Here is a 24,609-nt window from a genome sequence, read left to right as displayed (position 1 = left end):
ATGTGCAAAATAGATCAGTGAGGACGATTTCCATCACAAATAATTGACACCCTTCCTCACTGGGGCAGAAACAAAGGAAATGTATTCTTTCAAACAACAGAAGACTTAATAAGGTTAGGATCCGCTGGGGGGTTTATGAGTTCATCAGCCCAACATTCCTTGCCTTTCCATTCTGCCTTCCACAGCATTGGCTTCATCCTAAAGCTGGTTTCCTATCACATCAGCAGAGGGCCACTACCAGTGATGTGTTTTTGTTCATATAGGATGGGAGGGAGAAACTGGCCCCTCTTTCTGAGAAGTCTGAAAGAAGCTTCTGTTTCTTTGGCCTAGATTGACTTAGACCAGCCTACCCTCAAACCAATCAATCACTAGCATGGGGGATAAGACTACCAAGGTGGACTTACAATCGCGGGGGGCGAGGTGGAGGAGGTCAGGTGGAGTGGATGTTGGGAGGCCAACCACGAGGTTCACGAACCAAGGCAACTAGGTGATGGTGGTGCCATTTACTGATTAAGGGATCTGGGAAGAAGAATTGGTTTTGGGAGAAGATGACGAACTTATTTTTAGACTTACATCCTCATATTTGTTTTCATGTCATACAAGAGTCCAAAGGATACTTGGATGACTGGAGAATTTGCGAGGACCCATCCTTAGCTAAGAAGAGTCTGAGCCCAAGATGCACTCTTTTAGGAGCCTTCTTCTGTTGCCAGCCCAGACTCCATCCTAGCTGTGGGAGAAGTGGTCTTGCCACACTGTGGCCAAACCACATGTGAACATCTTTCGGCTTCCAAAGGAGTGCTCACTTAATTGCTCCTCACTAAATCATCTCAGTGTCATGCCCAAAACTCAAATGAGATGGTGCATGAGTAAAGTGTGACATTTGTTGTCACCTGGCAATTTTAGGTTTGATGATTCATCTTTAGTTGGCCTTTTCACTTCCCAAATGCTGCTTCTGTAAGTTGATGCTACCATAAGGAGGTAGGAACATACTGCAGATTTTGGCTCCGAATGCAAGGTCTAGCCTATGGTGTGCTTGGAATTCACAATTAACTAGTAAGGCATCACTCGAGCGAGATCTTGAGAAGTAGCGTAGTGTAGTGGTTGGGAGTGTCGTTGATAAAGTTAGACTGTCTGGGTTCAGGTCCCAGCTGTGCAACTACAAGCAGTGTGACCCAATCAATCTTACTCTGTGCTTCAGTTTCCTCATCTGTAAACTAGGGATGATTATGATGATACTAATAGAATCTATCCCACAGGCTTGTTAATAAGTCAATTAGAGGTGAAGTGCTTAGCAAAGCACTTGGCATATAGGAAATGCTCTTTACTTGCTTGGTTGTTGAATATATATATATATTTATTTTTTCTTTTAAAACTTTTGTACTTTTCTTTCTTTTATCAACACATTCTAAACCAAACCATACGCTCAGGTTTTGATTGAATATTTCTTTGTGGCATAGCCTGAGTAACTTGATATGGAATCAAAAGCCCATCCCAGCCGACCTTAGGGCAGCTCAGTGGCAAAGCTGTGGTCTCAGGGGCTCCTTAAGACTTGGCTCCATCTCGGCCACAGGTGGTCTATTACCTTGTTTAACTGATTACAGCCAATTAAAGGGAAGGGCTTAATTTGCCTTTCTAGCACTTATAATCAGCTAAAATGTTCAACATCACTTCCTGATGCTTCCTCTTTCCCACACAAGAGCATCAAAAAGAAAAGGATATTCAAATGGAGGAATTTTCAGAAACTTTCTAAGTTTTTCCTGGACGATTATTTCTCCTTCCCTTTGGCTTTTGACACATTTATAAATCAGCTATGTAACAATCTATTGCAGCTCTGAACTAAATGCAAATCACGTCTTTTAAAGTCGAAGGAATCATAGGAAATTTTGCAGAAAAATTAGAGAATTTATACAGACTACTTTATATAATCGTAAAAGAATATACGCTTAATATGGAAATATAGCAAAGTATATGGGGAAAAAAATCACCAATGGCCCCAACTAGATAGCTACTATCAACATTTTAGTCTGTTTTCTTCTAGGCCTTTATTCTATATACAGGTTGTGTTTGACATAATTGTGATCAAAGCATAGATACAATTTTGTGTTCTGAATTTTGTTTCACTTACCTTTATAAATATTTCCCATGTGGTGGTAAATTCTTTGTAAAAATTTATGACAGTTGTATGGTATTTCACTGTTTTTCTATTATTGAACAATTAGTTTAAAAATTATACCTAAGGGGCGCCTGGGTGGCTCAGTTGGTTGGGCATCCGGCTTCAGCTCAGGTCATGATCTTCTGGCTTGTGGGTTCATGCCCCGCGTCGGGCTCTGTGCTGGCAGCTCAGAGCCTGGAGTCTGCTTTGGATTCTGTGTCCTTCTCTCCCTCTGCTCCCCCCTCGCTCATGCCTTCTCTCTCTCTCAAGAATAAATAAAACATTTAAAAAATTATACCTAATATTTTTATGTTTTCTTCCAGTATTTTTGGTTTCTTACTTATAACTGATTTTAGGCAGTAGAATATGTAGGTCATAAGTCATAAACATTTTTAAGGTTCTTGATTCATATTGTCTATCTTAATTTTTTTTAATGTTTATTAATTCTTGAGAAAGAGAGAGACAGACCATGAGTAGGGGAGGAGCAGAGAGAGAGAGGGAGACACAGAATCCGAAGGAGGCTCCAGGCTCTGAGCTGTCAGCACAGAGCCCAACAAGGGGCTTGAACTCATATGAGCCATGAGACCATGACCTGAGCTGAAGTCAGACGCTTAAAATACTGAGCCATCTAGGCAACCCTCATATTGTCTATTCTAAAATGTCTGTTCCAGGGGTGCCTGGGTGGCCCAGTCGGTTAAGCCTCCGACTTCAGCTCAGGTCATGATCTTGCAGTCTGTGGGTTTGAACCCCACTTTGGGCTCTGTGCTGACAGCTCAGAGCCTGGAGCCTGCTTTGGATTCTGTATCTCCCTCTCTCTCTGCTCTTTCCCTGCTCGTTCTCTCTCTCTCTCTCACAAAAATAAATAAACATTAAAAAAAAATCCTTAAAATGTCTGGTTCCAACTTAACCTTCCCACCAAGGATGGGTGGGAGTGCACTAGTGGGAGGTAAAATGATTTTATCTTAGTGCTGTCCAAAGGTAGCTGGCAGGGTTGCTCTCTCCTTCCCTCCTGAGTTCCTTTTAAAAAATTACTGTGATTTAAAAACAAAACGTATCACAGTATGTTCATATTGTTATGTAAAGGATCTCTAGAAATTTTTCATCTTGCAAATCTGAAACTCTATACCCACTAAACAACAGCTCCCCTTTTCTCCCCCCCCCTCCACCACCAACCTCCAGCAACCATCATCTACTTTCTGTTTCTGTGAACTTTATACTTTAGATACCTCCCATGTATGGGATCATACAGTCTCCAAAGTCCCTTGTGGAGTGGCATATCTGGAAACTACTTGTGGAGAACCCGTCCCTGAGTATGACCTCTGTGAGTGCAGGGCAAACCATGCTGACCTCTTGCCCCTTATGGCTACCTCATCCACCCCAGCCCCACCCTACCCTCTTTGAGTTCCATAGTCATATAACCATATGCCTCTCGGATGTCGCTACTCAGATACCCCACAGTCACTTCTAACACAACGTGGCCAAAACCAAACTCATCATCTCATTCCATTTCAAGCCTGGTCTTTGACCTCCAAGTTGCCTATCTCCGGGAATCCTGCCATCCTTTATCCACGTATACAAGATAGAAACTTGGAGTGGTCTCGGACTCCTGCGAGTTGCTTACGGCAAAGTAACACTGGCCTCCCTCCGTGTTCTATCAATTCCACCTTCTACACACCTCTTGAACCTGACCTACCTCCTCCAACCTGTGTCTCATTTCAGTCTCTTTTTGGGTTAGTCCCCAGTCTCCTCTCCCTGCTTCAAGCCTGACCGACTCCCTTCAACCCATTATCCAAACTACTGCCCAAGTTACCTTCCTAAAGGACAGATCTCATGATCCTACTCCCTTGCTTAAAATTTTTCGTGGTGTTTAGGATAAAGTCCAAAGTCCTGAATCAGACTTTTCACGATCCCCGCCCCTCCAGCTTATCCATGCCTACCCCTCCAGCCTTGTGCTGCAGCCATTCATACCTGTTTGCAGAGCACCTCATACTCTGTCAAGACCCCTAGGCCATTTGCACATATTGTTACCTCCTTTTGGAATGCCCTTTTCTCCCTTCCCTTGGCCATGTGTTATTTGCCATTTAAGTGTGAGACGACTCATTCCTTCTCCAGGAAGCCTTCCCAAATTCCTCAGTCTGGATCTGGTGTCCCTCCTCTGGCCCTCACAGTCCCCAGTACAGACCTCCACTTCTGAGTCATCTTTAATTACTGGTTTACATAGTTATCTGTCTCTCCACTAGATTTGCAAGCTACTTAAAAACAGGTTCTGGATGTTTCATCTCTCCATCTCCAGCCCTAGCCCAGTCCCTGGCACACAGGAGGTACTCAAAAATATTCTTGCTGAATCATGCATATTGAATGAAGTCACCCTTGAGCTTATTCCTCCACCTCGCTGCCACTTTCCACGGGAAAGGGCAGAACGTTCTCCCTGTTGCTACAGCACATAAGGTTATTCGGTAAATCCTTATAAAAGCCAGCTTTCCTCTTATTTATAGGGAAGAAGTATGGATAATACTGTATCTTCAAAGTGGAGACCTCTATGTGAGAATCAAAGCATTACTAAATCTTGTAACTCACTGAAAGACCAAGAAATATAGAAAACACTTTTAACTGAGCCCATGTATTTGGTCCAGGTTATTACTATCTTCTGTCAGTGGTCTCTAACACCTCTTTCCACCCCTTCTAAGAGCTTAGTACCAAAGTGCAAAAAACCCAGAATTTCAAATTCAAGGACAAGTCACTGACTACAAAGTCATGACTCACTACATTTCATCCTTCTTTCCTATCATACACTGATGCCTGAACTGGTTTTATTTACAGTGTGAAAGGTTTGTTTTGTTTTGTTTCCTTGTGTTTTTTTGTTTTTGTTTTTTTAATGAACGCACTGAAATACCTTTCGTTTATTATCCCCTTCCGGAAAAGACTCCCTGTACAAAGTTGTGAAGGTAATTTGGTAAAGCATTTCGTTAGAAGTCTAACGAGGGTTTCTCCTTTAATCCTGCTCCTTCCACTATTCCCTCCCTTGGTCCCCCCCCCCCTTGGGTTGCTATTGCAATTCAGTGGCATTTGCGCCACAATCAGCATTTCTTCCCGTTCCCTTCCCACTCCCACCCTCCTGGGAGGCAGAGAAGGAGGCCCATAGGAGAAGGAGAAAGAACCCCACTACTATTCAGCCTGCTCGGCTCCCTACAGGAAGTGATCTTTCTGCTCTTAGGCCAGCCACACGCCTCCCAGCCAGCCAGCAGCGCTAACTAATTAGCACACGTGATGGGAATTGGAAACAAAGTCGCCAACAATAGGAGCGTGGGAACCAGGACTGAGCCGCAATTACAGCCCCCCTCCTCCACTCCCAACCCCCCCCAGCCCCGCCCCGCCCAGGCCAGCGGCGGGCGACTCACTGTCCGCCCCGGGGGAGGGCCAGCGGGATCCCGGCGCCCGGGGCCTCCCTGTCCCGCGCGTCCCTCCAGTGGTCCCGCCGCTCCTCTGCTTCTGGGAACGTCCGCACACAATAGGGGGAAAGAGTGTTTAGGGAATCTCAGCTCTTGCCAGGTCATGCGGCAGGTCAGTTACCCTTTGTTGGGGAAGAGAGAGGGAAGAAAGACGGTCATCACATAGCCTCCTTGGACAGCTTAGGGACCCGCCAGCTTAGGAGCGCTGGCTGCGCCATGAGGGCTGGGCACCCCGCTGATCTCTGCAGGGAGCCGCCGGCTCCCTCGAGGAACGCGCTCGGGTCCTATTCTGTGTGTGACAAGTGGCCCGCCTTCCCCGCGTGCTACTGCAGTAGCCTGAGTGCAGCGAAGGCAAGCCAGAGACCAAGGAGGAAGAGAGCCCGTACAGCTAAACCGGGCTCCCGGGATCCAGCTGTAAGCCGCTGTGCGCGCATGCGCCCAGAGGTCTTGTCCAAAGTGGTTTCAGAGATGGGCTGATGGAAATTTGCTTCTGATCTTACCCAGTACGCTATATTCCATATAGGTTAGCTTTATTGAGCTATAATTCACATATCATATAATTCATGCATTTGAAGTGGGCGATTCAGTGGTTTTTAGTACATTCACCAGAGTCACTTTGAAAATATTTTCATCCTCTCAAAAAATCATCCTTTAGCTTTCACCCCCTCTATATCCCTCCCTCCCTGACTTCCTAGCTCTAAGCAACCACTAATGTACATTCTGTCTCCTACAGGTTTCCCTAGACATTTCATCTAGATGGAATCACGTGTCACCTTTTGTGATTGGCTTCTTTCACTTAGCATATTTTTAAGGTTCATCCATGTTGTAACATATATCAAGACTTCCTTTTTATTACTGAATAATATTGCATGGGCTACAATCACATTTTCTTTATCCATTCATCAGCTGATGGACATTTGAATTGTTTCCACCTTTTAGCCATTGTGAATAATGCTGCTATGAACATTCACATGCAAGTTTTTGTACGAACACTTTCTCACTTCTCTTGGGTGAATACGTAGGAGCAGAATTGCTCAGTGGTGTGGTCAATTTGTGTTTAACTTTTAAGGATACTGACAAAGAGCTTCTACCTACCCAACTGAGCCACCCACGCACCCCAACAAAGAGCTTCCAAATTGGCGGTACATTCCCGACAAGCAATGTATGAGGGTTTTACTTTCTGCAGATGTCCCCAATACTTGCTATTGTCTTTTTTTTTTTTTTAATTACATCGACTCCAATGGGTGTGAAGTGGTTTCTCAGCCTTCCCAGTGCTAAATTTCTGAAGTCTTTCTCAGTGTAAGAACTGGACCTTGAATAGTATATCCTAGAAGGGTCATGAATGGAAACAGCGAATCAGCTGCTAAAACACAATAGTATTACTGCTTCCAGTGAAAAGTGAAGTAAAAAGTAATTATTTACCAACCTGTGTCTGATATCATAGAGCTGGCCAAGAAAGCTCCAGTTAAGAGCTCACTCCATCTGCCACTTCCCCATCCACACCCCCACCCCATTTACAAATCTTAGCTTCTACTGTCTGTGACAGGCAAGCTATTCTCATACTATGTGATTAAAAATGACCCTGTATATTCAAAAACTTCAACTGGCAGTGAAACGTTACTCTGGTTTGTGTTGTCCAAACCCAAAGTTATTTTCCTGGAGCCAGGGTGTTTGATCAGGTTTCAAGTTTATTTAGATATAAGCATAAATTCTCATTTATAGGAAACTGCTTTTATAATAACAGTTATAATGTTTCTGTTTACATGACTAGCTACAGATCACCAAAGGGGTGGGTTACCATGTTACATTAAAAAAATTCAGACAGTAAGTTGTATTTATAGCAACCAAAGGGGGGGGGATCCCCTCCTGGCTTAACCTAGTTATTTTTCAAATTCAGAAATGACTGTCATAATCTTGCATTTATTTCAATGTAGTACTTTTCTTAGGCAAAGATGTATGTTGCATATAGTGATTAAAGCAGGAATATGTTTTAGTTGGAAGAAATCATATTTAACCCGATGAGCAGCAAGCATTGCAGGTGACACATGTATTGCATCCCTGCCTTTCCTTGGTTTTGTGTGGCTCTCAATCCTGGCTGCACATTAGAATCACCTGGAGAGCATGGGCAGCACACTTAGGCCAAACACCATCTCAGAAGATATAAATCCCAATGCCCAGTTTTTGTTGTTTTTTGGAGGGTCAGAGGGGAAGTTAACTTCAGTGTTTTGTACCAGATCCCCCAACAGACCAAGTGCAGTCACACTGAAGTCGGTCTAACCCATCGTTCTCAAAGTGTGGTCCAGGATTCATAGCATCACCACCCGGGAACTTGATTGAAATGCTTATTCTTGGACACAACCCATACTTACTGAATCAGAAACTCTAGAAGAAGGGCCAGCTCTCTGGGATTTAACACGTGCTCCAGGTGATTCTGACGTGTGCCAAAGTTTGAGAACTACCGATCTGACTAGACATTCTCCACTTTGGCTGTACATTGGAATTGCCTGAGAACTTAAAAAAAAAAAAAAAAATACTGATGGCTGCCTGGGCTCCAACCCCATAGATTCTGATTTTGATTGTTTTGAGGTGTGGTATAAGAATTGGGATTTTTAGCAATTGCACCCCAGATAATTCTAATATATTCCTAAAGTATGGTTCTGAACAATCAGCATCAGCTTCACCTGAGATTTGTTTGACATGCAAGTTCTTGAGCCTCCTCTAGATCTACTGAACCAGACGCTTTGTGGGCGGCGCCCCAGAATCTGTGTTTTAGTAAGGCCTCCCTGTGATTTGCATGCTTGCTAGAGTTTGAGAACCACTGATATAAACATAGTTCTAGGGTCTGAAGTTGGAATATATATATATGTATATATATGTGTATATATATATACATATATATATATATATATGTATATATACATATTTAGGTGAATCATAATTCAAGACAAAATGATGGAGTAGGCCCTGGAGGAACACAGTTTCTCTGTTTATGTAATTACTACATATTATTAGGTTTTATTATTACCACTGTAATGTGCACCTAGTTTTTAATTATTTTGCCTTTGTGGATTTGAAGGATGATCTCCTGTATGCTTTCATCTTTTATTTGCTCATTTATTTGGGTTTCAGGTGTCTGTACATTTCAATTGACACAGGGGGGAACAACGGGTCCCTTTCTTCTCTGTGGAGCTCTTCCCATGGGAAATTTACGTTGGGAGACCATGGTTTCTCGAGTAGGCAGTGACTTTCTTAAAACATCAAACCACTATCAACAAAACCATCCCCACATTCAAATAGCTCAATTTAGGAATTTAACATACGTCCTGAATTAATTAGAAAAGCATGAAGTTCTTACCATTTGAAAGAGCCCGACTGACCTCAGAGATAACATCGGCCAATACTGTGTATCCCATCACGATCTTTCGATGGACTGGAAGATACACCACATTTCTCCTTCACTGTCCTCTGGTGGAGCCAAGCTTCTCTCTTAGCAAAGACAAGCAGCTTCTAGATCAGTGGTTCTCAAAGTGTGGTCCTTGGATCAGCGGCGGCAGCAGCAGCAGCAGCTTGCCCTCCAGGTAATTGGATACATGCTGAAAGTGGAGAACCACCATCATAGAGCAAGAGATCTGAGAATGATTCTTGATTCGCTGCCTGGCGGGGCCCTCTCCTCTCCACCTAATGACATGCCAAGTTATTGTTCCAGGTTATTTCAGAATTCCTTTCCCTCCCTCTTTCCCTCCCTGAAACCACAGCCTTGATCCAGGTTCATTCCTAGCACATTCTCCAGCTCTAGGCCTTCTTCCTCCTATGTGTGTATTCTTTCGATATCACCTCAACTGTGTGTGATGGGGAGTCAAAATCTCCCCCTTCTGTTTCTGAACCCAACTGGATTGTCTTGTCCCGTGTGTCACTTTCTTTGTCCTCATGGGCGAGGAAATCACGTTGTGCTGCACTATCCCTCTCCTGCCCTGACTCTGTACACTTGGGACCCTCTTCTCCCCACTGAGGCACAGACCACCACCCCCTCTCCTGTTTTCTCTCCCGACTCCATAAATGCCACAGCACAGGGAGAGGGAATAAAGGCAGCAAATTGCTCTTGACCCATTGTGTTGAAGTGTCTATTCTGGCACAATTCTTTCTTCATTCACTATCCACATATTCTTCCTCCCTGGCTTGCACTTACACGCGCAAGTCCTAGAAACCAGATTTCATGGATAAACACACAGAAGAAGCAGTGTGAAAATTCCTCCTAGAGAACAATTTGGATGGGCTTGTAGTTTCTTTACCTGTCGGTCTTTTTCCAAAACAAAACAAAACAAAACAAAACAAAACAAAACAAAGACGAACAAAAAACCCATAAACAAACAGAGACAGAGGGAAAATGCTGAGAAAGATGACACTCTGATGTGCTCTTGCAGTCTTCTCTAAGACTCTTAGTGTGTTCACACAGCTTCGTGTTGTGGGCCAGACTGTCCAATTCAAGAAAGAATAATATTTCTAGTCTATAATATGGTGACTGGTGTAATCAACTCATAATGTTTAATAACTGTAAAGCAAAATTTGTGTGCGTGCGTGTGTGTGTGTTTTAAGGGGCTCAAGGTTCACAACGATGCAATACAAAGAACTGGTTGTGAAACTTCTCTTTCAACGTACTCAACTCCCCTTCACTGCACCTCAACTTGTTAAGCATGTGTGTCTACTATGTACTTACTAGCAATGTGTCCTAGCAGGAACTCTGTAAGATATAATAGGGATCTGCTGTACCATCAAAGTGCTCTGGAGCTTGTCAGTAAGGATGGAGTTTGGGGGAAAGACTAAAAGAAGGTAGTATTTATCAATTAGACAACATTGATTTAAAAATTAATTCTTCTAGCCAAATTTCAAGAAGAAAAACTCAGTAAATGTTGCGAATTAGCAATAAATGGTAACAAGAGAGTATGATGTGTGTGTGTGTGTGTGTGTGTGTGTGTGTGTGTGGTTTATGTATTTTAAACCTTCGTGTTTTGAATGGAACTTTTAGACATTAAGGTAGTATGGATTAAGCACTAAAAAATTTAACATGGACTGATAACAGAAATTTTGGTTAGGGTCACCAATTTAAGGAATACTTGAAATTTCTTAACATTTTTGGGTTTGCTTAACTAACACTGGCAAAATATTAACTCTTAAAACCGGGTGTGAAAATTTACTGAGAGTCATATATCTTGCAGAGGACAAAAATTTTTAACTCAGAGCTGTGGATTCTCAGAAATCTACACTTGGAGGTTTTATGCTTTTGATTAAAAACTTTAAAGAAGTGCTTTAGTATATATTATGATAATTGCAAATGAATTGAGGCGGTGATGGGTGATAGCACATAAAAGCAAAGACAAATTGGGGCATCTGGGTGGCTCAGTCTGTTAAGTGTCTGACTCTTGGTTTCCACTCAGGTCACGATCTTGTGGTTCGTGAGTTCGAGTCCCATGTTAGGCTCTGGGCTGACAATGCAGAGTCTGCTTGGGATTCTCAATCTCTCCCTCTCTCTCTGCCCCTCCTTCACTCACTCTCTCTCCTCTCTCAAAATAAATAAACTTAAAAAAAAAAAAAAAGGAAAAGGAAGCCAAGACAAATCAAGCTACCTAAGAGCCAAATACATTCTGATTTTCAAAAATTATGGCATGTGTTAAACCCTATGAAAAATTCTGCCAACTCATATTTCTATTACTTGTTTCCTGCTCCCACCCCCCGCCCAGTGGAAAAAAATACATTAGTTTTAGTCTATGTGCTATGTATTATAATTATGAATACAATGTAACAAACATAAAACCCAAATAGCCAAAATAGTTAAGTATTTTATAGTCATCTTATTTTTTATTATTTATTTATTTATTTAATTTTATTTTTTTTACGTTTATTTATTTTTGAGACAGAGAGAGACAGAGCACGAGTGGGGGAGGGGCAGAGAGAGAGGGAGACACAGAATCTGAAACAGGCTCCAGGCTCTGAGCTGTCAGCACAGAGCCCGACGCGGGGCTCGAACTCACGGACTGCGAGACCTGAGCCGAAGTCGGATGCTTAACCGACCAAGCCACCCAGGCGCTCCTATTTTTTATTTATTTTTAATGTTTTTAATGTTTACTTATTTTTGAGAGAGAGATACAGAGACAGAGCACAAGCAGGGGAGGGGCAGAGAGAGACGGAGACACAGACTCTGAAGCAGGCTCTAGCTCTGAGCTGTCAGCAGAGAGCCTGATGTGGGGCTCAGACTCACGAACCTGAGATCATAACCTGAGTCAAAGTCAGGTGCTTAACTGACTGAGCCACCCAGGTGCCCCTCTTTTATAGCGGTTTTAGATGGTAAAAGAAAAGTTTATTCAATTGTACATTTTATTTGTTCTCCAGAGCATGCTTTCAAGGAGGGTGAAGGATCTGCCTGCTGCACTCAGGAAGGTTGTCCACAGAGGGATGGCCACAGTTGTAAGACTGGCCTAAGGAAACCTCACTACCACTTCTGGGGATTTCATATGACAGGGAGATGAGGTGAAGACCTAAAGAGGGGATCCTGCATTCATTTGTCTCATGTGCTAATGAGAGGATCAGGAAGGCCAGGTCTCTACAGTGGGAACTTGCAGCAGAGATAAACCATCTCTTCATTTCATTGTCATTTGATGAGTAGCTCAAAAAGGAGAGGGACAGGAAGGAAGGTTCTGGACTGAAGACCCAAGCTCTTGTTAAATGGTGATACTAACCAGAAATACTAAGTCCTTTGCCATTTGTTTGGGGGGGGGGGAACTTGTCCTATTTCATTAACTTATAATTAATAAGGCATTTTAAAAAGAAAAGTCATTGAAAAATAGAAAAATATCTTTGATGCTGTAAAAGTGGGGCCTTTTAAGCGGGAAAAATTTGTAAAAACCTTTCGGTTGGCTCTTTCAATGACTGGAAAGGAAAATATATTCTAACAGCTGTGAAATAGGGACACATCCATAACAGAAACCGTAATAGAAATGCCTATTTACAAAGATATATTCACATTGTGTAAATTTTGAAACAGGAGTTTTCTTAGTTTGGGCTGCTAGAGCAAACCACTCAGATTGGGTGGCTTACACAACACAAATGTATCTGGTCACAGTTCCTGGCTTGTGGAAGGCTGCCTTCTCAATGTGTCCTCACAGAGCAGAGGGACAGAGCAAGCTCTCTGGGGTCTCTGCTTATAAGGGCACTAATCCAGTCATCAGGGCCCCACTCTGTGACCCTGTTTAAACCTAACTACTTCTTAAAGGCCCCGTCACTAAATACCATCACACTGGGGGTTAGGGCTTCATCAGATGAATTATGCGGGACGCACTTCAGCCCATCTTTCACTTCATTTTTCCTCTTGCAATTGGAATGTTGCCTGGGCCCATTAGCCTTCGAGTATAAATAAAGTCACATTAATACCCAGATTATAATGATTCTTAACCCTTCCTGCCTGTCAGACTTCGACTCCTTTCTGAGTTCTCAGCCCCGCCTGGGCAGTGCCTCATAGCTGTTCAGGGCTGAGTTCACCACTGCCAGGTGCGCCCTAAGACTGCTGCTTGGCCAAGCCCCCCCACCCCCCGGTGCATTACCCTGCACCCTCACAGTGCCATTTGGTGGTAAGTGTGCATGTAGGGGTGGGGTAGGTATTGCAGAACGACCCTGTCCCAACCCTGAATCATGCTGTTACTGGGGTACTGATCAGCATTATTTTTTTCACCGGAATAATCATACAAACACCTCCTTCAGCTTCTGGTCCTCATCTTTCTCTCTACTGAGACTCAAAATCTGTCCCCTCAGTTGTTCTCTTCTTCCTCATCTCTGCCCTGGGCCCCTAAATTGAAAGGTAATAACACAACACAAAACAAACAGAAAACCGACAACATTCCTTTCAATCTAAAACCAAAGCTCCAAGGGTACCTGGGTGGCTTAGTCCGTTAAGCTTCTGACTTCAGCTCAAGTCATCATCTCGAGGATATGTGAGGTCGAGCCCCACATCCGGTTCTTTGCTGTCAGCGTGGAGCCAACTTCGGATCCTCTGTCTCTCTCTCTCTCTGCCCTTCACCCGCTCGTGTGCTTACTCTCTCTCTCAAAAATAAATAAACATTAAGAAAAATTAAAAACAGAACTAACAAAAAAGCACACCAAAGCTCCAGTGTATATCAGTTCAGGCACTCAGACAACCTAGGGGGCCAGCAGCGTACTATTTTCAAAGACAGAGTCCGTGGGTTCCGGTTGGGGGTTCACCTGGAACCTCCTGCCACACTTCGAATTTTAATAACTTAAAATCATTTTAGACCTATTCATAATAAATATCATATAAATATCAAATAAATCTCAAATATCAAATATTCATATAAATATCTATAATAAATATTTTAGCACAAAAGTGCTAAAATGTGAAATACTTAGAAACAGGACCTAGAGAAGTCGTCTGACGCACTGTAGCAGTATTGGATGAGCACCTAGGCAACTAGGAAAAAGACCCTCACTTCCACTGAAGACAACTCCGAGCGAGTTCTGAGGAGTCGCGATCCATAGACTTGCTTTTGGGACACCATAAGATAGATCTCAATTATATCCGGAGTTGTCTTGAAAGTATGGAAATAAAAAGGAGTTGAATGATTTAAATTGTGAAAAGAATACACTACAAATTAGTATTTGAATTACTTTAATTGGAAAATAATATGCTGTAAATTGCTATTTGCATCATTTTAATTGAGAGGAGAATACTTACAATAAATTACTTTTGGAGGAAAAGAAGGCATCATGGAATCAAACCAATCGCAGGGATTCAGATATGACTTTGGGCAAATTTCCTACTTTTTCTGCCTGGTCTTCCTCTTTGAAAACTAAGAAAAATAATAATTCCTCCTTCCTGGTTTAGTGTAAGGATTAAATTACTTATATATAACAATTTTAAAACTGTGCCTGGCATATGGTAAGTGCCATAAAAACGTTTGTTATCAAAAAGTATTTATACAGGGGGTGCCTGGGTGGCTCAGTCGGTTGAGCATCCCACTTCAGCTCAGGTCATGATCTCACGGTTCATGAGTTCCAGCCCCACGTCGGGCTCTGTGCTGACAGGTCAGAACCTGGAGTCTGCTTCAGATTCTGTGTCTCCCTCTCTCTCTGCCCCTCCCTTGCTCGCATTCTGTCTCTCAAAAATAAATAAACATTTAAAAAAATAGTAAAAAATAAATTTAAAAAAGTATTTATACAGAAAAGATTAGCATGGCCCCTGCGCAACAATGACACACAAATTCATGAAGATTCCATATTAAAAAAAAAAAAAGCATAAATTTCTTGAAGGAATTGGTCTCTCAAATTAGTGAGCAAAGAACTTTCAAAGCAGAAGTTATATTACCAGAACTCAACAATACTTTTTATTAAGTTGCTTTTCACTTATGCTCAATTAAAAAAAATTTTTTTAAGTTTATTTATTTTGAGAGAGAGAGAGAGAGCACAAGTGAGAGAGGGGCAGAGAGAGAGGGAGAGAGAATTTCAAGCAGGTTCTGTACAGTCAGTGAAGAGCCTGATGTGGGGCTTGAACTCAAGAACCATGAGATCATGACCTGAGTGGAGATCAAGAGTCAGATGCTTAACCAGCTGAGCCACCCAGGTGCCCCTATGCTTAATTTTTTTGTGGGTCGAAAGCAAAATGCATCTGTCCTTACGCTAGGACAGAATTTCCCAAAGTCTGTTTTTTGGGTATGCTATTTCAGTGGCCTATTAGCAGATATTATATGAACAAAGGGTTCCATGGCTAATGAGTTTGGGAAGTGCTGAGTTAGACACATGTAAATGAGGATTCCTTATTAAGGACTTCTCAGAGCATGCATGCTCTCAAGTGTCCTGAGCTCTCCAAGAATTTCCCAAATGTATTTGAAAACAGATTCTTTTATTTACAGAGCCTTGAGGGATTAATGGTCTGTGAAATGCACTTCAGCATTTTAAATACCCCTCCCCCGCCTCCCACCCCCCCCCCCCCCCCCCACCTTTTAAAGACAGTACCACCTTGAGGAATTCACTGGCAGGAACAAGAAGACCTACAGGTGGGCCTTTTAGGTGGCCCAGCAAAGGTCAGGATGAAGGAGCCCGTCTTATTACCATCATCGTCATCATAACTCACAAGCACAAGACATAACATTTGTATAGTATTTTACAAAATGCTTTGTCTCATTTTACCTCTCACAATAAATCCAAAACAAAAGCTGAGGGACTATTCTTATTTACAGATGAGAAAAACGGAGGCTCAGAGGAGAGAGGTATGATCATGGGCCCAAGGGCCCATAGCTGGGAAAGAATCACTCAAACCCAGGCAGGCAACTGGGAATCCTCTCCTCCTCCCATTGGGCCACACTGCTGCCTGCTGGGTTTCCAATTAAACAATCCCCTCAGGGTGAACACCAAGGTGTCTTACATCTGACCTCCATCAGGGGAGTTGATGGCGGAAGCGCACTTTTGCGTGGCATGACGTGCCACAAGGCAATCTGGTGATTGAGACAGCATCTACAGAGAGCAGCGAGCATGAAGAACAGAGGGAAACTGGCATTTAGTCAAAAGTTTGGTATGACAGTTTTGGGCGACTCTGTCTTGTGGTTTCTGATTTGGGATGTTCTCAGAAAGAAGCCATTTCTGAACTCCAGAAGTATGCAACTTATTTATACATATATTTATAGCACTGCATGCTCAGGGGCTCTTCCTTCCTAAGAAACTCAAAAAGCACAACTTTCACTAATAATGAATAGCAGATGCTTATTTTTAAGCTCTACTCAAAATAAGCTAGTGCTCTTAGCAAGAGCACAGGTTCTTTCTCGTCACCTTTCAAGGATATTACGTTCTGGAGACACTGCTTTGAATATATCCAATTACTAGATTTTTTTTCCCCCTTCTTGCAACCTCATTAGATGTGTAACAGTTTCAGAAGAAAACTGAGGGGTAACCCAATGCTTGGTTTACTCATTGGTAAATCAGGTATATTAATAGCTAATAATGATAGCTGCTGTTTATTACGTGTTTCCTCTTGGCCAAGCACCATTAAGATGCTTTATATAACTGATGTTATATAATCTATGACGTTGGGAAATTGTTTTTATTAATGCCCCATTTTATAGATAGGAGAATCGGGGTTTAAAGAGGTTGAGTAACTTGCCCACTGTTGTGTGGCCAAGACTGATCTGTGTCTTTACCACACAGTCTTGTGAGCAGCTTGATAAAGATTGTGGCTTTTTGGCTCATCACTCACGCCTGGCTCAGTGCCTAGCACACAGTAGGGGCTTTACACAAGTGTGTCGAGTGAATGCATGAACCAGCAAGACTCAGGTGTCTCATACATTGGCTGGATTCACCTAAATGTGGTTTTAACAAAGCTGTTTTGCCTGTGACTGGATAAAGCGACTTGCTTAAGAGCCCAGACAGAGGCAGCCCCTCTCTTTATCCAGGCGGCAGGTGTAGTCTTTGGCCCTCCTGCATACCTATTTAATCATGACCCCACCAACAAACCAACAGAGAAAGGGCTTCATCCAGGACACTATGGTAGGGACCTCGACAGTGGCCAAACCTGATGAATCAAAGATTCAGGGCCTTTTCCTCGGTGGTCCCCTGCCCAGCTACTGCTTGTGTCCCTTCCAGCCAGTTGTGGCCTTAATCTTTCAGATGGAAATGCTGGGACTGCAGTTTGAGGATGGGCTGTTTCTGGAGATATCACTGGTTCACCTCTGGGAACGCCCCACCTGGACCTGGCCTTGGGAGCGAATTCCTAAATCTGTAGTATGTGTCTCTTCTGGGGCATCTTGAGCATCCCTTCTGCAAGAGAACACAGAGAAAGGCAACCTGATGGATTATTATTAGTAGATAAGTAAACCCATTTTCCACAGACAGGCAAGGAAATGGGCCTTTGTGCATATTTGAAAAGGCTGGTCCCACAGGACAGATGAGTTACGAAAAGCAACATTTTCCTAAGGGGCTAGGCCTAGGCAGCCCCACTCAGGTTGGAGACAAGGCTGCTTTTGCAGGTTGTGTCTTGCTCAGGGGACTGCTAAGAAGTTTAAAGCAGTTCTTTACTCAAGGCCTCCAGGGATAAAGCCCCTCTACTCTGCAGGTGCTGGAAAATTGGGCCTCATGCTCTCAGTCTGCCTGATTCTACTACTGATGGGAGGGCCTCAGCCCCTTCTTTTGTAGTTCTAACTGAAATAGCTAGACCTAGAACCAGAACTAGACTCTGACCTAGTTCTTAAGTGCCTTCCCAAGCTCAGAAAAGTTCTTTCCAGACCCCATGAAGTATCTTCACCCCTTGTTTTTCCTTATCAAAAGATGCTTCCAAGCATTAAACCCATTTATAACAATTTTACCTGTTCATTGTCTATCTCCCCCCTAGGATGTGAGTTCTAGGATGGCAGGAACCATAGCACTTTGGGGTCATCATTCCATTCTCAGGCCCTAGCACGGGGCCAGGCACACAGAAGGCACTCAGTATTAGTTGGATGGATGAGTGAGAGTCAAGATTAAGAAGCAGGAGAGATTTAACAGTTTAACGTAGACCTCATTTTTGACAGCAAAGTAACATTGAATGTGGGATTAATAGTTTGCTTAGGTACCAATGTGGAGTCAGGAATCCTCAACCCCACTTTGTCTTTTCTTCTCATCCACCTATCCATGTCTGTACAAGGCAGCAGAAATAGGCCAAAGCCGGAAAGTCTCGCTCACTGTAGATTCCAGAGGTTGGCAACCACAGAACCACAGAGGGTTAGTGGACACACTAATTTCTAGGGTAGGGTGGCCTGCCACTTTGGGGAAAGAAATGGTGTCAGAGGGACTTCTGAAAGGCAGAGGGGAGTAGTGGATGGTTTCCTATGCCTGGACCATTCAGTTCTGGAGGTGGGGGAAGAGGCAGGTGGCAGTGAGTGATGTGCTTGGCTGAAGACTGTGGAGGCTGGAAAGGAGCTTGGGAGGCTGAACCTCTAGCAACCCCCAAAGAGCTGTTGCCTGTGAGTAGGCGCAGAGTAAGCAGACAAAGGAATTGATCTTGGATGGACAACTGACAAGTGGCATGCCGGGGAATTTCAGGGAACAAGGGCATGTGGTATGCCAGCAAGAAAAAATCCAACATGGCTTGATGGAGGGACCGGCCTAGACAGGGAAGCAGAGGAGACCAGAATGAAGAGCTGAGGGGCTGGAGGTGGAGGTGAAGTGAAATAAGAGTTCAGTGGGAGCCAGGAGGTGAAATATTGGGGGAGGTGAGGGGCTGAGAATCGAACAGACATATTAGGCTCAGGCCATACAGAGGATTGGCGTCTAAAATGTGTTAAGATGGCATTGAGATCACTAATTAAGGAGAGGTAGACACGGAGAAGCTATTCGCACAAGTGAGAACATTTTTGTTATCCTCTGTATCAAGTGCTCCCTCATTGACAGGACTGCAAGGTCAGCAGCCACAAGAATGGACCTGAGAGGAATACCAATCGCTCTGCTCCTTTGTAAGGCATAGAGGAGCCTGGATTTCCAAATTCAAAACACCCATCCGGCTGCTTCTACAAATCCCTGAATAGGGAATCAGTCCAGAGATACAGAATTTTTTTCCGCCAATATCTTACGGAGGACTTGCGTAACTCCACGGAGCTTCCAGTAAACACCAAGAACCCAAACCGGAGGTGTGCAGTGTGTGTATGTGTGTGCTGTGTGTCCAAGGGTCAGAGACGTGCGCTCCCGCAGTGAGGGCGGCCTCAGACGCAAATGCCAGGCCCGCCACCCAGTCGCCCGCTGAGAGGATCTGGCCGGCAACTCCAGGAAACAAAAAACAACGACAAAACAAAACAAAAAAAACCCCTCCATAATGGATATCCCCAGGGGTCTTCCCCCCCCCCCCCCGAAAAAACGCGTTCCACTTTGTGGAACGTTCCAATTTGTGCGGAAATTAGATGCACAAGGCAACTCATTCCATTCGGGAAGATGAAAAGTGCTGCAGAAGCGAGACTGGCTGTATGTGGGGACACAGTCCCCCAAACCGAAAGAGGACATTCCCAGAAACCTCGTCTTGCCCCTCCAAGCGCCGGCCCGTGAGGTGGTGGCCACTGTGGCCGCGCACGAACTCCGCTCTGCGGGCGCCCTGCAGCCTCCGCGCAACTGTCGGCGCGCCACCCGGCCAGGTGCAACGGGCCCGGCTCCGCCAGCGGCGCGCGCCTCCCGCCGCCGGGCACGGGTGGCCCCGCAGCCGAGATTTACCGCGGCGCAGGGCGGCGGTTTCCGGGGCCGCCCGGCGCCCGGGCTCCGATTACAGGTTCACACGGGGGGCCCGGCTCGCGGCCGCCCAGCCCCCGCCGGAGCGCCCCCGCGCGGCCCCGCTCCCCCGCCTGCCCATTCTTCTCCATTCATGCGGACGCCCTGCGCCGCCGCCGCCGCCGCCAGCGCGGCCGCCGTCGCCGCCGCCGGCCGCCCGGATTGGCTGGCGGCCGTGGCGCCGGCACTTTCCCACGGCCCGCGGCGCGTGCGGCTCACCGGCGGCGCTGCAGGCGCGGCCCTGGCGTGCGTCCAGGCCAATCGGGGCGCGCAGGGCGGGGCGGGGCCGCGGCCGCCGGCGGGCTTGTGTCCCGGCCCGGCCTCCCTCGCCTGCCCGCCGCCGGCCCACCGCCGCCCGCGCCTCCCCCTTCCCCCCGCAGTGGAGACCCAGCGGAGCCCCCGCGGAGCCGACGCACCGCCGCCGGGTAGGGGCCGGCGAGGAGGGCGGGGGCAGGGTTCGCCCTCGATCTTAGCCTCGCTCCGGTCCCTCCCCGGAGTGGCTGCCAATCAACGGAGCGAGAAGCCGGGTTGGCGGAGCGGAGGCTGTTGCCCAGGAGCCGCCGCTCCGCCCCTCCGCCTCCTACACCCCGCCTGCCCTCCCAGGGGACTTGAGTAGGGGCGCAGCGTGGGAAAGGGATGGTTGAATTTTAACCGGAGGCAGAGCGTGAGCGGGATCAGTGTGTGCGGAACGCGAGCCCCCGAGCGCGGAGAGGCGCCGCTGCTGTTAACTCCTCCCTGCCCGCCGCGCCGAACCGACCCTCCCCCGGAGCCCGCGCGCAACCAACATGAAGCGAGCCCACCCCGAGTACAGCTCTTCGGATAGCGAGCTGGACGAGACCATCGAAGTGGAAAAGGAGAGTGCGGATGAGAATGGGTGAGTTGGCGGCGGCAGAGCGGAACCCGGGCAGGAGGCGAGCGCCGGCTGGCCACGGTTGACAGCGGGCGAGGGCCCCGGGCACGTCTGTGCCCTCCACTGACCTCTGCGCATCTGGGTTATGCCCCTGTCCGGGGTGAGGGACGCCGGAGGCCCTTTCAAACCCAAGTTGCCAAAACAATCTGAGTGCGGGGAGGATGAGGGGGACCCCTCATATCACCTCCCCTGGCTTACAGCGATTCCTGTTTTTCCCCCCATTCAGAAACTTGAGTTCGGCTCTCGGTTCCATGTCCCCAACTACATCTTCACAGATCTTGGCCAGGAAAAGACGAAGAGGCGTGAGTCTCATTACAGTGCTTCTTGTTTTGTTTTGTTATTAATTAATGGAAAGAACTACCTTTCTTCATTTTTGAAATTTACAGTCTTGATGGAAATACCCTCCTTTGTTTTGCCTGCTTTCTGCAGATCATTGAGAAACGCCGACGGGACCGGATTAATAACAGTTTGTCTGAGCTGAGGAGGCTGGTGCCTAGTGCTTTTGAGAAGCAGGTAATGGAGAAAGTGGGTAGAGCTCTCCGTGTAGCCATCCACACCTTCTGAATCCCTCCCCTCATTAATCTGAACCTCATCCGTGTCTCGAAAAATAACCGTATTGCTTTTGCCGAAGAGATAAATTCATATACAGATTCCAACATATTTTCTGAAGACAGCTCATTTTGTTTTAGTTTGTACTTTTATGATTTACAAAGCATACTGCATACGGTGCATATCTGTTTTAAGTTGTTCCCCAAAGGCACTTGGTGCCATATCAATTTTTTTCCCCCATTCTCTTCTCCAGGGATCTGCTAAGCTAGAAAAAGCCGAAATTCTGCAGATGACAGTGGATCACCTGAAAATGCTGCACACTGCAGGAGGGAAAGGTACATATCACTAATCTGGTGGCAGCCGAGTGCTCTGGGTAGAATGAGTAGATGCGGCAGGCCAGCCCTGGTGCAGTCGCTGCCTTATTTTTCCTGTGTGCTTTGGGGGTGGGGAGAGAATGTTGTGTGGTGTACAGTTGTCAGTGCATTTGCAAATGCACATAGGATTTTCTCCAGTGAATGCATCACCCCAGTCCTCTTCGAACTAAGCTAATGCACCTTCTTTTGGAGAATACCTGTTATCAGCGAGGTGCCCGAAAGCTGTGACAGCCCTGATTATAATCAGGTAGCTCTCACCACATTTGTTGATTGCCATTTTGAGAAAAAGCCTTAAAAAAAAAAAAAAAAGTTATGGTCTTAATTTTATCTACAGGATTGAAAAAAAGAAAAAAAGCTCCTATGACTCTTGAGGAAAGAAACCTGTTGTGGTTAATTAGAGAAAACCTAACAGAAGGTGGGAGACCGGGGTCTGTGTGTCTGTCTCCAGCCGGAAAATGCTTTGCTCAGGACCAAGTGGCTAAAAGCTCCATGATGATAACTTACATCTGTGTGTCTAATGAATTTCACTGCTCTGTGGTTTCTCTGTCCTTGATGTATTTTTTGTTGTTGTTGGGGGAAAACATTAAAGGAATGAACATAGTTTCATCTGCTGGTAGGGTATAATTCCACTTTCTGCTCAGCAGTTTCTAATTGGGCTTTGAACTTACATTAGCAAACACTTCTCATGTTGATTAATGCAAAGACTTCGGTCAACTCCAAAATATTTGGACCTTCGTTAAGAGCCCGTGTATGCCGTTTTTAAGGATGTAGGTATTTGTTAGGAAGGGCTGCCTTTGGTATTGAAGAAATGCGGGAAATCAGCAAAGCCTGAGGTTTTTCTTTTGTTCTTTTCCTCAGGCTATTTTGACGCACACGCCCTGGCTATGGACTATCGGAGTTTGGGGTTTCGGGAGTGCCTGGCGGAAGTTGCCCGTTATCTGAGCATCATTGAAGGACTAGATGCCTCTGACCCGCTTCGAGTTCGACTGGTCTCACATCTTAACAACTACGCCTCCCAGCGGGAAGCGGCCAGCGGCGCCCACGCAGGTCTTGGACACATTCCCTGGGGCAGCGCCTTCGGACATCACCCGCACGTCGCGCACCCCCTGCTGCTGCCCCAGAACGGCCACGGGAACACTGGAACCACCGCCTCGCCCACGGAACCACACCACCAGGGCAGGTTGACCTCGGCACATCCGGAGGCGCCTGCTTTGCGTGCGCCCCCTAGCGGCGGCCTCGGACCGGTGCTCCCTGTGGTCACCTCCGCCTCCAAACTCTCGCCGCCCCTGCTCTCCTCCGTGGCTTCCCTGTCGGCCTTCCCCTTCTCCTTTGGCTCCTTTCACTTACTGTCTCCCAATGCACTGAGCCCTTCGGCACCCACGCAGGCAGCAAACCTTGGCAAGCCCTATAGACCTTGGGGGACAGAGATTGGAGCTTTTTAAAGAACTGATGCTGTAGAATGAGGGAGGGGAACACTTACAATCCCAGCTGAGCTGGGCTGTTGCCAACATCACCTTAAAGTCGTCAGTAAAAGTAAAAAGGAAAAAGGTACACTTTCAGAGGAATTTTGTTGAAAGACTAAAGGTTTGTTGGTTTACTTTTTCTTTTTTTTAATGTTTTTTTTATCATATGTATTAGCAGTTTTTAAAAACTAGTTGTTCAATTTTGTTCCAAACATTAAATTGAAATAGTGAGTATAAACCAGCACTTGGTAATAGGTTTGTTCTGTGCCTAATTACTTTGTAAACCTCTCTGTCGAAGAATGATTCCATTTTTGCCTCAAAGTTTTGGGAATTTTAACATTTAGTATTTTGGTCTGTTTTTCTTCTTGTGTAGCTGAAGTCTGTTTTTAGATTTAATTTTCCAAACCACTAAGTTCAATGTTAACATGATGCTATTTGTTAATAGTTTGACAATTAAGGTGTTGTATAGGTAATATTCTTTTGTGGGGGGAACTATGTTGAATTTTATATTTCTGAACGAAGCGTTGACAAATCAGATGATCAATCAGCTTTATCCAAGAAAGAAGATGAGTTCATTCTCTGCCTCCTGCAGCAGTAAGGTGAATGTATAACCCATCAGGGGCCCTGAGTTCATATGACCACCTGCCAGGACTGCAGTCCTGGCTTAGTTAGGAGAGAGCCACTTGGGGGTTGATCTCCATTTGGAGTTGGTGGGGAGGAGACTGCATAGGATATGCCTGCATTTACCAGCCCCATGCAATGCAATGAATTTTTAATCTCACGGATCTCAAATTCACAAACATTAACATGGATAAATGATCACGGTGTGCAAGTGGTCCAATCGAATAGTCCAGTGGAACCTGTTAAATGCATAACCTAATTCTTCCTGAAACTGCTATGTTTTCTTTTAACTGGAAATTTTTATGTTGTGTTTTCCTTTTTGGTGCATGGCAATGTGGTTGTTGAGGTATTTAAAAAGGTGTGCTGCCTTCTTTTGGTTTAATTTGGTTCATAAAAGCATCAGTTCACAGGTTTATCCTTTTAGCAGGTGTAATTTAAACGACCTCCACTGAACTGGGTTTGACCTCTGTTGTACCGATGTGTTGTGACTAAATAAAAAAGGAAGAACAAACTATTCTGTATATGTCTTACATGCCTTGGCCTTTCCCTCTGTTGGCTAAAAGAAGATAAATTTTCCTTTCATTTTCATTTTGCTTGGTTACCAGTTTTCTTATTCATTATTTTGGGAATTCTAAACTGTGTGAATTTGCTACTGAATAAGGTGACTTCGTTGCAGCGCAGGGCTTTGGCCTGATTCCCATAAGAAGCCCCAGCCCTTTCACTGTTATGTCAGATGATCTGGCCCTCAGCGGGCTAGGGAGACTCATCAGGCTGGGAGTTGCAGGGTGGGAGAGAACTCTGCTGAAATCTTTTA

At 45.3% G+C, this 24,609-nt stretch overlaps 1 protein-coding gene and 1 pseudogene across 2 annotated transcripts; both read left to right on the top strand.

The window, feature by feature from the left end:
* Positions 1-14,801: 14,801 nt before the first annotated feature.
* LOC128775414 (U6 spliceosomal RNA) lies at positions 14,802-14,887 on the top strand (annotated as a pseudogene).
* Positions 14,888-20,179: 5,292 nt separating this feature from the next.
* Positions 20,180-24,309, top strand: HEY1 (hes related family bHLH transcription factor with YRPW motif 1). 2 transcript variants are annotated; one of them, XM_019453332.2, is made up of 5 exons: positions 20,180-20,752; positions 21,015-21,090; positions 21,218-21,301; positions 21,591-21,672; positions 22,570-24,309. In XM_019453332.2, exons 1-5 carry the CDS (start codon positions 20,664-20,666, stop codon positions 23,151-23,153), a joined length of 915 nt encoding a protein of 304 aa, XP_019308877.1. In that variant the 5' UTR covers positions 20,180-20,663; the 3' UTR covers positions 23,154-24,309. The 2 variants fall into 2 exon arrangements, with proteins under 2 accessions (XP_019308877.1, XP_019308878.1); XM_019453333.2 differs by lacking the exons at positions 20,180-20,752; positions 21,015-21,090; positions 21,218-21,301; positions 21,591-21,672 and adding an exon at positions 22,057-22,126.
* Positions 24,310-24,609: the final 300 nt, after the last annotated feature.

The sequence above is a fragment of the Panthera pardus genome, unplaced genomic scaffold, assembly GCF_024362965.1.
Source record: "Panthera pardus isolate Hobbes unplaced genomic scaffold, ASM2436296v1 HiC_scaffold_7, whole genome shotgun sequence".
Lineage (NCBI taxonomy): Eukaryota > Metazoa > Chordata > Mammalia > Carnivora > Felidae > Panthera > Panthera pardus.
This window is presented reverse-complemented; position numbering and strand designations above follow the sequence as displayed.

Bases quoted from the DNA above. Each gene is read 5' to 3' on its own strand.
- HEY1 (XM_019453332.2), top strand. From the start codon at position 20,664: ATGAAGCGAGCCCACCCCGAGTACAGCTCTTCGGATAGCGAGCTGGAC. The intron at 21,091-21,217 runs GTGAGTCTCATT...TGCTTTCTGCAG, and splicing joins CCAGGAAAAGACGAAGAGGC to ATCATTGAGAAACGCCGACG. The intron at 21,302-21,590 runs GTAATGGAGAAA...TCTCTTCTCCAG, and splicing joins CTAGTGCTTTTGAGAAGCAG to GGATCTGCTAAGCTAGAAAA.